We start from the raw sequence: 12,583 nt of genomic DNA on the forward strand, positions 1-12,583 counted from the left end.
TACCTAGTTGAAAACTCTAGAACTAACATTAGTTTAGTCTAAGAAAGCAAGCACTTTTATACCATATTAGAATGAGGTGAAAATTAAAGAAGTAGGCAAGTACATGAATATGCAAAACTATAGTTGTAAGTGGATAGAATATGTGATGGTAGAGTCCATAAGATTGTTGCATATAGAAAGGCATGAGCTACCAAAAGGTGCACACTAGAGAGGTGTAGAAAGTCACAATTACTACTAGTTTCTAACTAAATTTGTAACTAATACTCTTACAAAGCATACCTTCAATATCATTGATAGCATCAGCAGTGCAAACTTTGGTTTTTTATCATCTATAAATCAACATAGTCAAATGCACTCCTTAGGCATTGTTTTCTTATCAATCACCTTATTGAATCTTATACTAGCAGTTGAAGCAAAACAAAAATCATATTCTAGACAAATTGCTCTAATTTGTACATAAACTTATTTAATTGCAATTGAATGTATTTAGATATAAATAATGAAATTTTTTGATTAAAAAATATTATATTGATTTTTTTATTAAAAAAAAAAAACAAAAACAATAAATTAATTCAACCATAAAAATTTATGCTTACTTTAAATCTTTCAAGATAGTATAATCAATAAATTTTACTTAAAGGTAGTAAAGCTTATATTTTTCAAAGATTTTGTAATATTTTTAGAACTTAAATACATAAAATAAAAAAAATAAAAGTAATATATTGTACTAATGCCACAATAAATGATATCTATAATTTAAAATATGAATTATTCTTCCAAGATAATTACATAAATTTCCTACTGTATAATAAACCATAGTTTATGATTATAAAAAATATATATTATTATTATTATTATTTTATTATAGAATGTATATCAAATGCGGAGTTGAGAATATTACATATGCCAGCATCATCTAAGATCCATAAAATTTTGCACCAAATACACATCCATGAACCAATCAACCTTGAATACACAAACAAAAAAAAGAAAAAAATAAAATGAAAAAGATCACTCACATGTATTGTCCACCATACCATGATAAGCAAGCGGAACAACTTAGTATCGATTTCTACAAACTAAAATAAACTAGAATAAATAAATGAAAAAATTGTACAAAGCGTGCTGCTCAATTGCAGTTTTGATGACTTCAGCCCACATCACCGACCTCACAAAACCTTTACCGACACGGCGACGAGCTGAAATCATCAACACCGGGCAGCTGCGGAGATCGATAATCCACCATGTGTCGGTACTACTGACACATGGTAGATTTCGGCGGTACCGCGCTTTTACCATGCTGTCTGACGGTAGCCACATGCCAGCTTTCCTGCAGGATCAGTTGTTCTCGCCGGGAACCAGACTGCAGTCGTCGAATTTGCTCCGGTACGAGGTCGGCGTGGCGTACATCCAATACTCGTCGGATTTCAGAAGCTGCATTGGCAACACAGATCTCGAAGTCAGGGCCGCCATCGGCGTCAGATTGCTTAAGAAGATACGGAACTGGACGTCGTTAGAGTGATTTTTCTTTAATCAGTGGAAATGGTCGCACCGTAACTTGTCGCTTCAAAAACTGAACATAGTGAACGGCTTCGTCGAGCATGGTTACGATGTCCACCTGTTGGAAACCGGGGAAACAACAGACAGGGTTAGAAGGCTGTTGCTGATGACGGGCTTGCGTTCGAATCCGGTGACGTTGAGAGAATGGAGGGACTCTTGGAGTGGATTTCGAAGAGGAACAAACATAAATTAGTTGTCATTCTGCATAAATTTACCTTCCCGCCGTTTGGAATGAGGTGCTGCAACTTTCTCAAGCGCTCGGCGATTTTCTCCCTCCGCGCCTGCACCCACACAACATTCGTCCATGATTGGACATGGACAGAACTCTATGTAAGCACCCATCGCAAGATTCGTCACCACCTGGAAGTTCTAGTGTAAATTTCGTGTAAAAACATTGCTGTGCAGGAAGCAGGATTCTGTGTTCACGTTTGCCTGTAGGACTGTCCTAGAATCTACACATTCATGCTCGCAGGTTGAAAGAAATTCCAAGAGTAGAATCGAGATCTGGTCCTTACCCTGGCGTGTACACTCTGCGGATCAGTCGCCGAACCACGTTGTACTCGCGGCCTGCCGTTCCTGTTCAGTGCGGGTCCGAATTCGTAAATCGCCATCATCTGGGATACTGAATTTCCAGGACAGCTAGATCCCCGAAGACCGGTATTCCCCCAAACTGCGTCGAAGCGATCCATCTGAAAATCGCCGCGGACCGTGTACTTGGATCGCTTCTTAGGCAAGAAGTCGGATTCCTCATCACTGAGAAAGATGCGGTTCTTTCTTATTCCAGTTCCGTGGGAGTCTGTTCTAAAGGTCCCAGAGATAAATCCGATACTGTGCGGATCCGCGTGGCTGTCAGGAATAAGGGACAGATCGGAGATAGAGGACAGCCTTTGCTCCTGCGGTTCTCTGACGAAGTTCATATACTGATCAGATATGTTACTTGCACCGGATATTACGCACTCCAACGTTGATAACATATTGGGAGTTGTCAAGAAACTCTCACTTGGGCTAAGAATCATCTCGGTGTCGTATGATGCAGCTGGTCTGCGTCCAGGTTTAGGGCCGCAAGGATCTTCTGAGTGGCTGGTTGTGCTTGCAATGCGGTCTGAATTTAGCACGAGACTATGGTCGCCGTGGGGTTGATAGGTCGCCAGAGCCTTGGATATCTGCGAGTCATCTTGCTTGACGACCTCGACACCTTCATTATCTGCAGAATGGGCATGAAAGTATTGAACTGTTGGCGACGTGCCGCTGGCCGCTGGCCATGATGAGTGCGACTGGCCCCTAGGCTCACACTTTTCGAAGGTAGAGTGTTGGATCCCAATATTATGGAATGCAAGAGTAGAGGAAGGAGACTCGGGGCCTATGGAATGCCACCAGTGAAGGGATCCAGAGGAATTTGCAGACAGTAGGCGGCACTCATTTTCCGGAGGACTGACAGCGCACTGGCGCTGATCTTCGGACAAGTGGTAGGGTATGACCCCCAAATGAATCTTTTTGGTGGTGTGCTGACCAGAGTACAAGCCTTCGAAAGATGAGGTTCGGATGCCAGCCTCCGAGCTGCTTTCCCGCAGAGGATTTGAAGATTTCAAGCTCCAGTCAGGATTGCGAGCGAGTTCTAAACTGGCCGAACTGTAATGAGAAAAAGGGTGGAGGACTGAAAGTATGCTGGAGAGCGCATCAGGTTGCTGAAGGGTGAGTGCAGAGTAGGATGATGTCTCGAGCTCTGGAAGTAGCTTTGGAAGTAACTTGCTGGTGGTGCTTTCTTCGACAGGAGATGGTTGTGCAGTCCACCCCTCCCATATCAACCTTTCACAAGAAGAAGCCACGGAGCTTGGCACAGCAACAGGGCACATCTCCTCTCGTGATGACCCTGATGACTCCAAGATCGAAATCAGATCGGTCATTGCGCTTTATTTCTTCTCAACGGGTGCTTCAGGAATAGGGCAGTGGATTTATTTTATTTTATTTTATTTTAAGGCTGCTAAAACCTGTGATAGAAATTTAGTCAGAAGAAAGCGTAGTTTTACAAAGTGGCGGTAGGTAAGAAATCTTAGAAGTTTGCGGCAATTACGACACAGATTTCAGCTCTAAAACACTTTTTCAAACAACCTCCGAGCCACCTAACTGGAAATTTTTGTAAGAATTAGCAGCAGCGCTTCGCACAATTAAACGCGGAAGGTAGTTCATTTTCTATGCTCCCTACAGAAGCAACATCTCAAAATTATGTGATCTTTGTCGTCCCTTATCATAATCTTACCTTCGAGTTAAGATTCAAAGAAACATGGAGTTGCAGTATTTCAATCAATCAGACATGAGCGATCCTTGCAGTGAGAATGCTTGGAAAATATAATGCATGGCAGAAATACCTTGTACCCAAGCAGCTACAACAGCACCGAATCGTTAAATCCTCTTCCGCTCGAAAGACTAAAGCAAGTCTGAATTTCCCGATACGAAGTACTCATAAATATCCAATTGTCGAGAAGCATTTGATCATTTCTAGCAAAATATCTGGTTCCTATTCAAACTCTTTCGGGTTTTAATCCCACATACATTACTGGTACTAAAAAAATCATGAGAAATGCAGCAAAAATGATAGGGGCAAGTTCAATTTGGTCAATCTGGTTACCTCCACCTGAAAGAAAGCCACGAGAATCGACGCAGTAGATGACAACACCTCAGCCATCCATTGTAGAACGACGCTCTACCGACTCTCACTTGCGCAGGCGCATCATCGCTGATCAGATCAAGGCTTGCAAACACTAACGGCTCTAAAAAGCTACAGTTACACAGATGTCAAATTGTGCACATTACTGACTCGAATTCGGATGCTAGAGAGGAGGGTAAACACCACCACAACTTGGAGAAAAGCAGCAGTAACAAAACCCCACTGCTGGATCACCGTTGCTGGCTCGTATGTTAATGCACGAGAATATCGAATCAACGCCCAATTCAAAAAAACTCAGTAACGGTGACTACGGTCGCACGCCAAGAATTTCAAAAATAAACAAGCAAAATCCTGTGGGCGGCTGATCTAATTTGGCCAAAGCATAACCGTTCAGGTTGAAAACAACAGAAAAGACCACAATGCCGCTAAGCTCCAACAGGCAACAAACACTGGGTCACTATTTCTCGCCTCTCAAACCATCCTAAAACCACCTATTCAGACAAAACCAATGGAAAGTACTCCGAGGGGAACCGATCGAAATGCAGGCACAATCAGCAGAGCACTGCTATCACCAGCACAGACAACTCAACGCAGAAGCAGCAGCACCGCAACGACGATCAGGCGGTGGCCTGCTTCACCATATACAGCACCACAAGAACGGTGAAAAAACTTTCAGCGTGAGAGGACGAGCGAGGGAGGCAGGAAAGGGAAGGGAAGGGGGAAACGAAGGCGAGAGACTGATCAATCAGGAGCCATGGAGATGGGGAAGGCAGAGGGAGAAGACAGCCACGACGCGGGGTTGGTCGAGGACGAGACTGGAGGATTACACTGCGTAGGTTACGGGGTACGCTCTATTAAAAGGTGGCTGGCCATCTAGAAAGTCGTTGCCCGCTGCAGACGTGCGCAAGATCGCATCGCATTTCAATTCCGATCATCGCACCCGCAGCTGTCCGTCGCTCAGCTCACCAACATCCCCCTTCTCGCATCTCCCTTCACACACACACACACACACACTCACACTCACACACTTACAAACTCATCTAGATCTTCCCCTGGAACGATGCATATTCAGTCAGTTTCCTTATTAATGCTACCCATCGCAACCCACTACACCACTGTTTCCATCGCCGAAGTTTAGCTTCGGCCACTGCCATGCTGTCCGTCTAGACACCGACACTTGTGGATATCCCAACAGCAGCACACGCATGCATAATCATCCCCAGCGTGCTTCGTTCGTGGTGTTGGATCTCGACGACGGATGTATTGCGATGATCTCGTGGTGTGTGTGTGTGTGCGTGCGTGTGTTGTCGATGATTGATGTTGTGATACTGAAGCATCCAATTTGCTTTAGAAAACGGCGGTGTCGCCGTTTGGAGACTCTTTCCGACTGTGATACTGCCTCTTAATAGTGGTCAATATGTTAATGCTTATTTACTGGGTCTATGTGTGTGTGGATATGATATGGTCATAGAATAGTGTGGATAAATATAAATGATGCAGCGTTTGTGAAGAATGTTGTTCTTTTTGATACAGCAAATTACCCACTTCTTGGGTACCAGTTTTCCTTGAATATGATTGGTATGGATTATGTGGTTGTTTGTTTTAGTACTGTTTTTAAATTTTGTTTATTGCATTGTGAATTCATTATTTAGGTGTGTAAATATATACGCATGTGCTAACAATGACTTGGATTTCATTTTTGGAGGGACCACTGCTTTTTTTAAAGAAAATACGAAAATAATAAATAATAAAAATCTGTTAAAGTTGATTGTTTAAAATTAGTTTGGAGCTTCATAGCATGTTGTGCAATATCATTTCACCGCTTTATATCACAAATTGTAACATATACACAGCTAATAATATTTATATGGCTCTTACATGGCAATTAAAATTTATATGGCTCTTAGTCAACTGTTTTTTATGCTTGCAACAGTGTTTGAATCACACATGAAATACAGTTTATTTGAACCACTACGTCTTTCCCTGTAAAGGATCATTTTGATGAATTTAATGGGTCAAAATTAAAAACCAAAGTTAAATATAAGTGTTATAATTTAATTAAAAATTTATAGTCGTATGAATTTGAGGGTCTAAAAAATCAATGAAATCAACTATCGATGTACATTCTACAAATATTAATAGTTATCATATGTATATATATATTTTTTTTTATTTATTTATTTATTTATTTATTTATTTATTTATTTATAAGTGATAATCAATTCATTCAAAAATTATAGTTACGAATATGTTTGTCAGAAAATAATCATAGGACTTTGAATTCATCAGAAAATAACAGAGTACACAAATTATTTAATCATTTAAAAAAATAAATATAAATGAATGTACAAATTATACAAATATATGTATAAAGTTTATACAACCTTAGAAATTACCAAAAAATGAATTATTCATACAAATTTAAAACGTGCTTCCTTTATTATAAATTCGAGATTCAAAAACTAATTTATATTTAGATGGTTGACGTAAATAATCTTTATTGAATCTATAACAGAAATTTAGACACAATTGACGATTCTACTCCATAGATATTACTTCTTAGAAGTATTACAATCTAAGATCACATGTTTTAAACTTAAATTAAATAAAATTTGTATGAAATTAGATGAATTTATTTTAAAGATTCTTCATTTGTAATTCTCACTGTGGTAATTTGTAAAATTAGGTAAAATTATTTTATTTAGGTGAACTGTTAAGACCATGTTCCAAAGTGATAGTTTTTACACACTATATTGACAAAAAATAATGTAAGTTTTCAGCTATCTATCACACATTTTCTGACCTAAATTCAGTAATGACATATCAATTGGACCAAAAAAAAAAAATGAAATGCACATTTGATGAACTCAATACCAAGGCTTACTTAATGGTTGATTGTTTTTTAATTTTTAATGATACAAAACCAATCTTATCTATATTTTTATTTTAAGTATGTGTATTATTTTTAACTATTACATAGTTTAATTTATGGTGATATACATATACCAGTACAAGTTAAATATGATCATAAAATTAATCAGTTCAACATAAAAATTAATTGATTGACCGCATGTTTAAACAGAGTTTTAAATTAGGTTTGATTTTTTATTGTAAATTTGTTATAACTATAGAAATTCATTAAATTAAGAATGAATTGATGATTTCAATTTTTAAAAGAAAAAAAACAAAAATTACCAATATCAGTGTATAAAACAAAAAATAAAAATAGAGATAATACAGTTGTAGTAGGTTTGCAAGGTACAAATTAAATAGGACTTGGTCTGAAAAAACTATTAGTATTTATTCAATCTGACTATTTATAGAAAAAAATCTAATTTAAATTTTTGGTAAATTTTTGCGCAAGTTGATATTAGGAATATTCCAAGTAAAACCCTTTGACAAGATCTTACATTGTATTTTTAAAACAAATCTTCAAACAAATCTTAATTGGTAAATTTTCATTAAAAAGATTAAAAAAGAGTATTTTTTCTGAAAAATAACTAAATAGGAAATAGTCTATTTATTTAGGTATATATATATATATATATAATCATTTTTTTCTTTTCTAACAAATTAAAAGTATGCCAATAACTCATCTACTTATTTGTGTTCCTTCCATCCAAGTCTAAAACAATACACAGATTCTTAAAGTTTTTAGTCTCTATTAGTATAAATCAACTCTCTATAAATCTAGTTTATCTGAGTGGTTGTGTAATTGACTTAAGATTTTTTTACAAAGGTAGAATTGTCCTAATTCATGTTACCGAAAATTTCAAATTTATTGTCATTTGCAATCCTATAAATGTTACAGTTTTGAATTGTATTACGCATTTATCTGCTGTTTTAGAACATCTTTACTTCAAGATTGCTACTCTAAGTTTGTTCAATTAATTAAAAAATATAATTTGATAAAAAAATTAAGTGAGAATGGCTTTTGAAAATTTATATAATTTTCTATTTTTTATTTAATTTAATAAATAAATAAATAAAATTGTAGTGCTTTGGTTTTTGAGAATATGCAATATCAAACACGAATTTGAAGTTGTTGCTTTAAAAATTAAGAGAAAATTAAATTGATTGACTTGTTACTCTAGTGTATCTATTTGTTGGTTGCACATTATTCATGTCTGCTTATTGATTTGAATAAAATTCCTTCATATTTTTCCAATTTCTGTAAACTTGTATTACTATCTTAATCATTCCAAAACATCAAATCATTTGAGATAATTTAAATTTAATTGAATTCAATTTTTCATGTTTTATTCACCTCGATTGCTTATTATATACAGAAATAATAATGATATCCTCCACAATTAATTCATTCCATCAAGAAGACAATATCAAATAAAAATAAATAATGTAGAAAAATATATTATTTTATAAATAATCATAAATAAATAAATAAATAACTCCATTTAATAATGAAGTGTAAAACTTAATTGAATGTTATCCTGTACAAATGAATGTGATGAAATGAAAAAAATTAAAAGTAAAATGATGAGATTTCGAAAATGCAATGCTATATACATATATAGATAGATAGATAGATAGATAGATATAGTTGTACAAGGTTTATGATTGCAAGTATTAGTTATATTGGGCTTATTGGTCTTCTAATTGAATTCTTTGTTCAAAATACTTGTTGTTTCTTTTAATTCTCTTGTGTTGATATATATATATATATATATATGTAATTAAAATTATATGTTGACTTATGTATTTTTCATTTTTCTTGAATTGCTGGTTTGGTTTAGTTGCATTAATTAAGATATAGTTTTTTAAATTATGCATTTTAAATGGTGACTTCTAAATGAATAAATTATAATGTGTACTTGGGCAACATTATTCAGATATATCAATAAATGGATTTTAATTATTACGGTAAAGTTAACAACTGAACTTAAAGTTTGACAATCAGATAGCGTATATACATATATTTTTTTTAATTATTATACAATGAGATGTATCATAATATTGGCTTACATTTGGTATTAATAATCAAGAAGTGATAGATTTTTCTTATGAAACTTGTTGAAATTTTCTTATGAAATTTTCTTTTAAATAATCTTGAAACAGTAAAAAATAATATTCAGTATAAAAACATGATTTCTATTTTTTTAATAATGCACTTTTATTTTTATATATATTATCTTAAAGAAATAATTAACTTCAGCATAAATTGGAACTAATAGTTGGAATATTATTTAGAAGCATGATAATGTGTGTCTGAGTGTGTGTGTGTCTATATATATATATATATATATATATATAACCATAAAACCATTCAATCAATAAGTTTTGTATAACTATAAACATAAAATTAAAAAAATGAAATAAAAACATGCAACTCCAAAACTCCACAACCTCAATAAGTAATTAAGGTTTAAGAAAAAGAAAAAGCAAATCACATAAACAAGTATAAAATAAATAAACAGAGTACAATATATTTATTTATTTATTTGATGTAATCATGTTAAAAAATCGTATTCTTGTTGTGATATTTCGTGATATTTCCAGAATTTGTTATGAGGGAATAAAAGGAAAAATTCGAAATGGTGACTCACTAACCAAACCACACAACTAACCGACCACAATGAAATGAGAACGAACGAACGAACGAAAAAAATGGACAGACGAAGAAACGTGAAGGAAGTACCCTTTCGACGACGTCAAGGAACAAGAGAAAAGGGCATGGCACGCCCCTCCACGAACTCCCGCGAAGCTCGCCAATAACGGCGCTGACGTGGAAATCACCTGACGTGGCCCACCTCTGTTTGCTGACGAGGCAAACATGAAGTCCGCCTGTGATTAATAATTTTAATACACAGGGGTGGGGGGGGGGGGGGGGCAATTCCCCCCTTTGTCCTTGCTTGCGTGCTACAGTCAGGCCCATAGTTGCCTCTCCTCTTGTTATTATTTTCATATATTTATTTCTAACCATATGGGAACTTAATGAAAGTATGTGTGCGTGATTGTTTACACAAATTAGTGGATGTATTATTCCCTTGTTAAACATTTTCCAATATCACAATTATATATATATATATATATATATATATGTTTTTACAAGTTTGAAGATAGTGTAGATGAGATTAAAAGCGTCTCCGGTTTAGGGAATTTGAAAATCTCTCTATTAGTTAATATATGTAATTGGAATAAAATAGGCCGTCTATTTATCTAATAAATTTTTATATGTAACGACGTGAAACATTTTTATGAAAAATCGTGGTTAGTCAACTTATTTGCACGATTCAGTGTTCAGACATTTATGAAGGGAAATGAAAAACAAAAGGTTTTTTAAACGATGCAAGCGGGAGAGAGAATGGCAGTTTTTATTATAAGTAAGTAGACGAAACCAATCTTCGCTCCCACTCTTGGTGTTCAATTTACATAAAGATTTAGTCTCGCATTTGCACATAAATATAGGAACACCTGTTCCCCATCTAAAAATATTAAAATAAATAAACTATTGATGATAATAATAATAGCACTAAATAATCATTCTCTCCCCCGTAAATCCCAAAAGGACCTATTTCTATAATAGAATACCTACAACAAACAGACCCCACATCCACAACAATACAGTCACATAAACTCACGATCATCTCATCCCCATATACAACGAACGGAGACATCAATTCATTCATCCTCGCATCCGCAACTGGCCTCGAATGTGACGACACGTGGCGCGGACGTGGCATAAGGAAGGCAGTGCCCGACCAACCATCAACTAGTCCAAGTGGTAGCCACGGTCGTAGGGGTGGTAGGTACTCACTCCCCCTTCGCCGCAACCATTCTATTTTATCCAACTACCCACACGATTTCTTTCACCACACGATTTCTTTCACCACACTAATAATAATACTAATAATGCCCCCGTGGTCGATGGTTCCCAAGTCCAGCTAAAAAGTAAAAGGAAGAGGATTTCCTCACCACGTGCTAAATAAAGTATTTGAAAGGGGGGGGGTTGAATTTTGTGTTGCCGCATCGGAAGACACGCCCTACTGACCCCCCCCCCTTTGTTTTTTTGAATTTTTTCTGTCAGGGATCGAAAAAAAACGTCGATCCATGTCGGAGAATGGGTGTCCGTTATTTTGCGTGATTTCCAATGCCAGATTTGTTTCACACACACACACACACATACTTTTGTTTCGAAGTGACCCTGCTTCGTCGGGATTGTTCGGTTGCGGATCAGTTCGATGTATTTTTTTTCGTTCCCTGCAGCAGCGCCTCGGCGACAGACTAGGCTGCTCTAGCGGAATTGGAGATTGCGTTGCCTAGACTGCGAGATGGGGAGAGAGAGCGGACGGGAAGAAACCCATGACGAAACCCAACAGTGTGTGTGGGATTCTCACACCATCGCCGACATCGCTCGATGAAGTTGGGCGCGGAATGGTATCTGGATGGACCAGTGAATGAATACGAGTCCATCGAGATGGGTTGTGACGAGAAGACGTTGTGATCCTCCATCGCCGGCTTTCTTCGAAGCTGTCGGCGCTGGTATGCAACACATCTTCGAAGTCGTACATTTCGTGGAATACCGACACCGGAGACGGATGTAAGTTGGTTGGTCGGTCAGATTGGAGTTGTCTGCAGAGGATGATTGTGATGAGAAAAACAACATGGCTTTGGCCTGCACTCACCCATTTGTGTTCGAATCATTCCAAGTTGTAACAATCTCACCAGTTGATACTTTTTCTTTACAAAATGGAAGGGTAGAAGACAGAGTTTGTAAATGGGCGTGTCTTTGCAAATTTTGTTTGCTGGTTTGGAGCTTCGGTGTAGCTGAAGCTTTGCTGTTTTGATGAAGATACTGTTGTGCATGATTCGATGGAAAGATTGCTTGTTATTTGGATCAAGCTTGATTACAAAAGACCAAATAGAGGTAATCAATGATATGTTGCCATTGATGCAATTCAACTCATGTACTTTAGTTTAAAAAAAATATGAAGGTAGTCCTTTGATATACATAGATGAAAATTCTACTCAAGCATTTGAAGGTTAACCTGGTGTTTCAATCATGTAACACAATGGAATTAACAATCCAAATGCTCTGAATACACTAGTCCTCACCATATATAGCACAAAATAAATTGATATATATAAATATATATATATATATTACAACAAAATCTAATCTTGCAACAATATAGATATCTCTTCTTCAAGAGTACTTTTTGAATGATCTTTGAATGATTTCTTTTTTGAAATTCTTACTCAATACAATTTAAAAAAATTAAGTCATTATTTAATTATTAAAAAGAAAAGAAAAGAAAACATCAAACTTAAAATGCACTTAATTTTGAAAATAATATTTAAAAAAAATTATTCATGATTTTAGTGTTTTTATAATCCCAA

General features: G+C 36.0%; 1 protein-coding gene across 3 annotated transcripts; it reads right to left on the minus strand.

Moving 5' to 3' along the window:
• Positions 1–990: 990 nt before the first annotated feature.
• Positions 991–4,945, minus strand: LOC112277727 (uncharacterized). 3 transcript variants are annotated; one of them, XM_024510389.3, is made up of 6 exons: positions 4,187–4,926; positions 3,927–3,995; positions 2,076–3,548; positions 1,776–1,841; positions 1,553–1,618; positions 991–1,434 (listed from the first exon to the last, which is right to left on the minus strand). In XM_024510389.3, exons 3-6 carry the CDS (start codon positions 3,462–3,464, stop codon positions 1,339–1,341), a joined length of 1,617 nt encoding a protein of 538 aa, XP_024366157.1. In that variant the 5' UTR covers positions 3,465–3,548; positions 3,927–3,995; positions 4,187–4,926; the 3' UTR covers positions 991–1,338. The 3 variants fall into 3 exon arrangements, with proteins under 3 accessions (XP_024366157.1, XP_024366158.1, XP_024366160.1); XM_024510390.3 differs by having other exon boundaries at positions 993–1,434; positions 4,193–4,945; XM_024510392.3 differs by having other exon boundaries at positions 993–1,434; positions 2,076–3,430; positions 4,187–4,325.
• Between the last annotated feature and the right edge of the window lie 7,638 nt (positions 4,946–12,583).

Source organism: Physcomitrium patens, chromosome 26 (assembly GCF_059467195.1).
Source record: "Physcomitrium patens ecotype Gransden chromosome 26, ASM5946719v1, whole genome shotgun sequence".
NCBI classification, from domain to species: Eukaryota; Viridiplantae; Streptophyta; class Bryopsida; order Funariales; family Funariaceae; genus Physcomitrium; species Physcomitrium patens.

Coding starts and splice junctions, on each gene's coding strand:
- LOC112277727 (XM_024510389.3), bottom strand. CDS start 3,464: ATGACCGATCTGATTTCGATCTTGGAGTCATCAGGGTCATCACGAGAG. Junction 1,842..2,075: donor CGCAGAGTGTACACGCCAGG/GTAAGGACCAGA, acceptor GTGTGGGTGCAG/GCGCGGAGGGAGAAAATCGC. Junction 1,435..1,552: donor TTTTGAAGCGACAAGTTACG/GTGCGACCATTT, acceptor TTGCCAATGCAG/CTTCTGAAATCCGACGAGTA.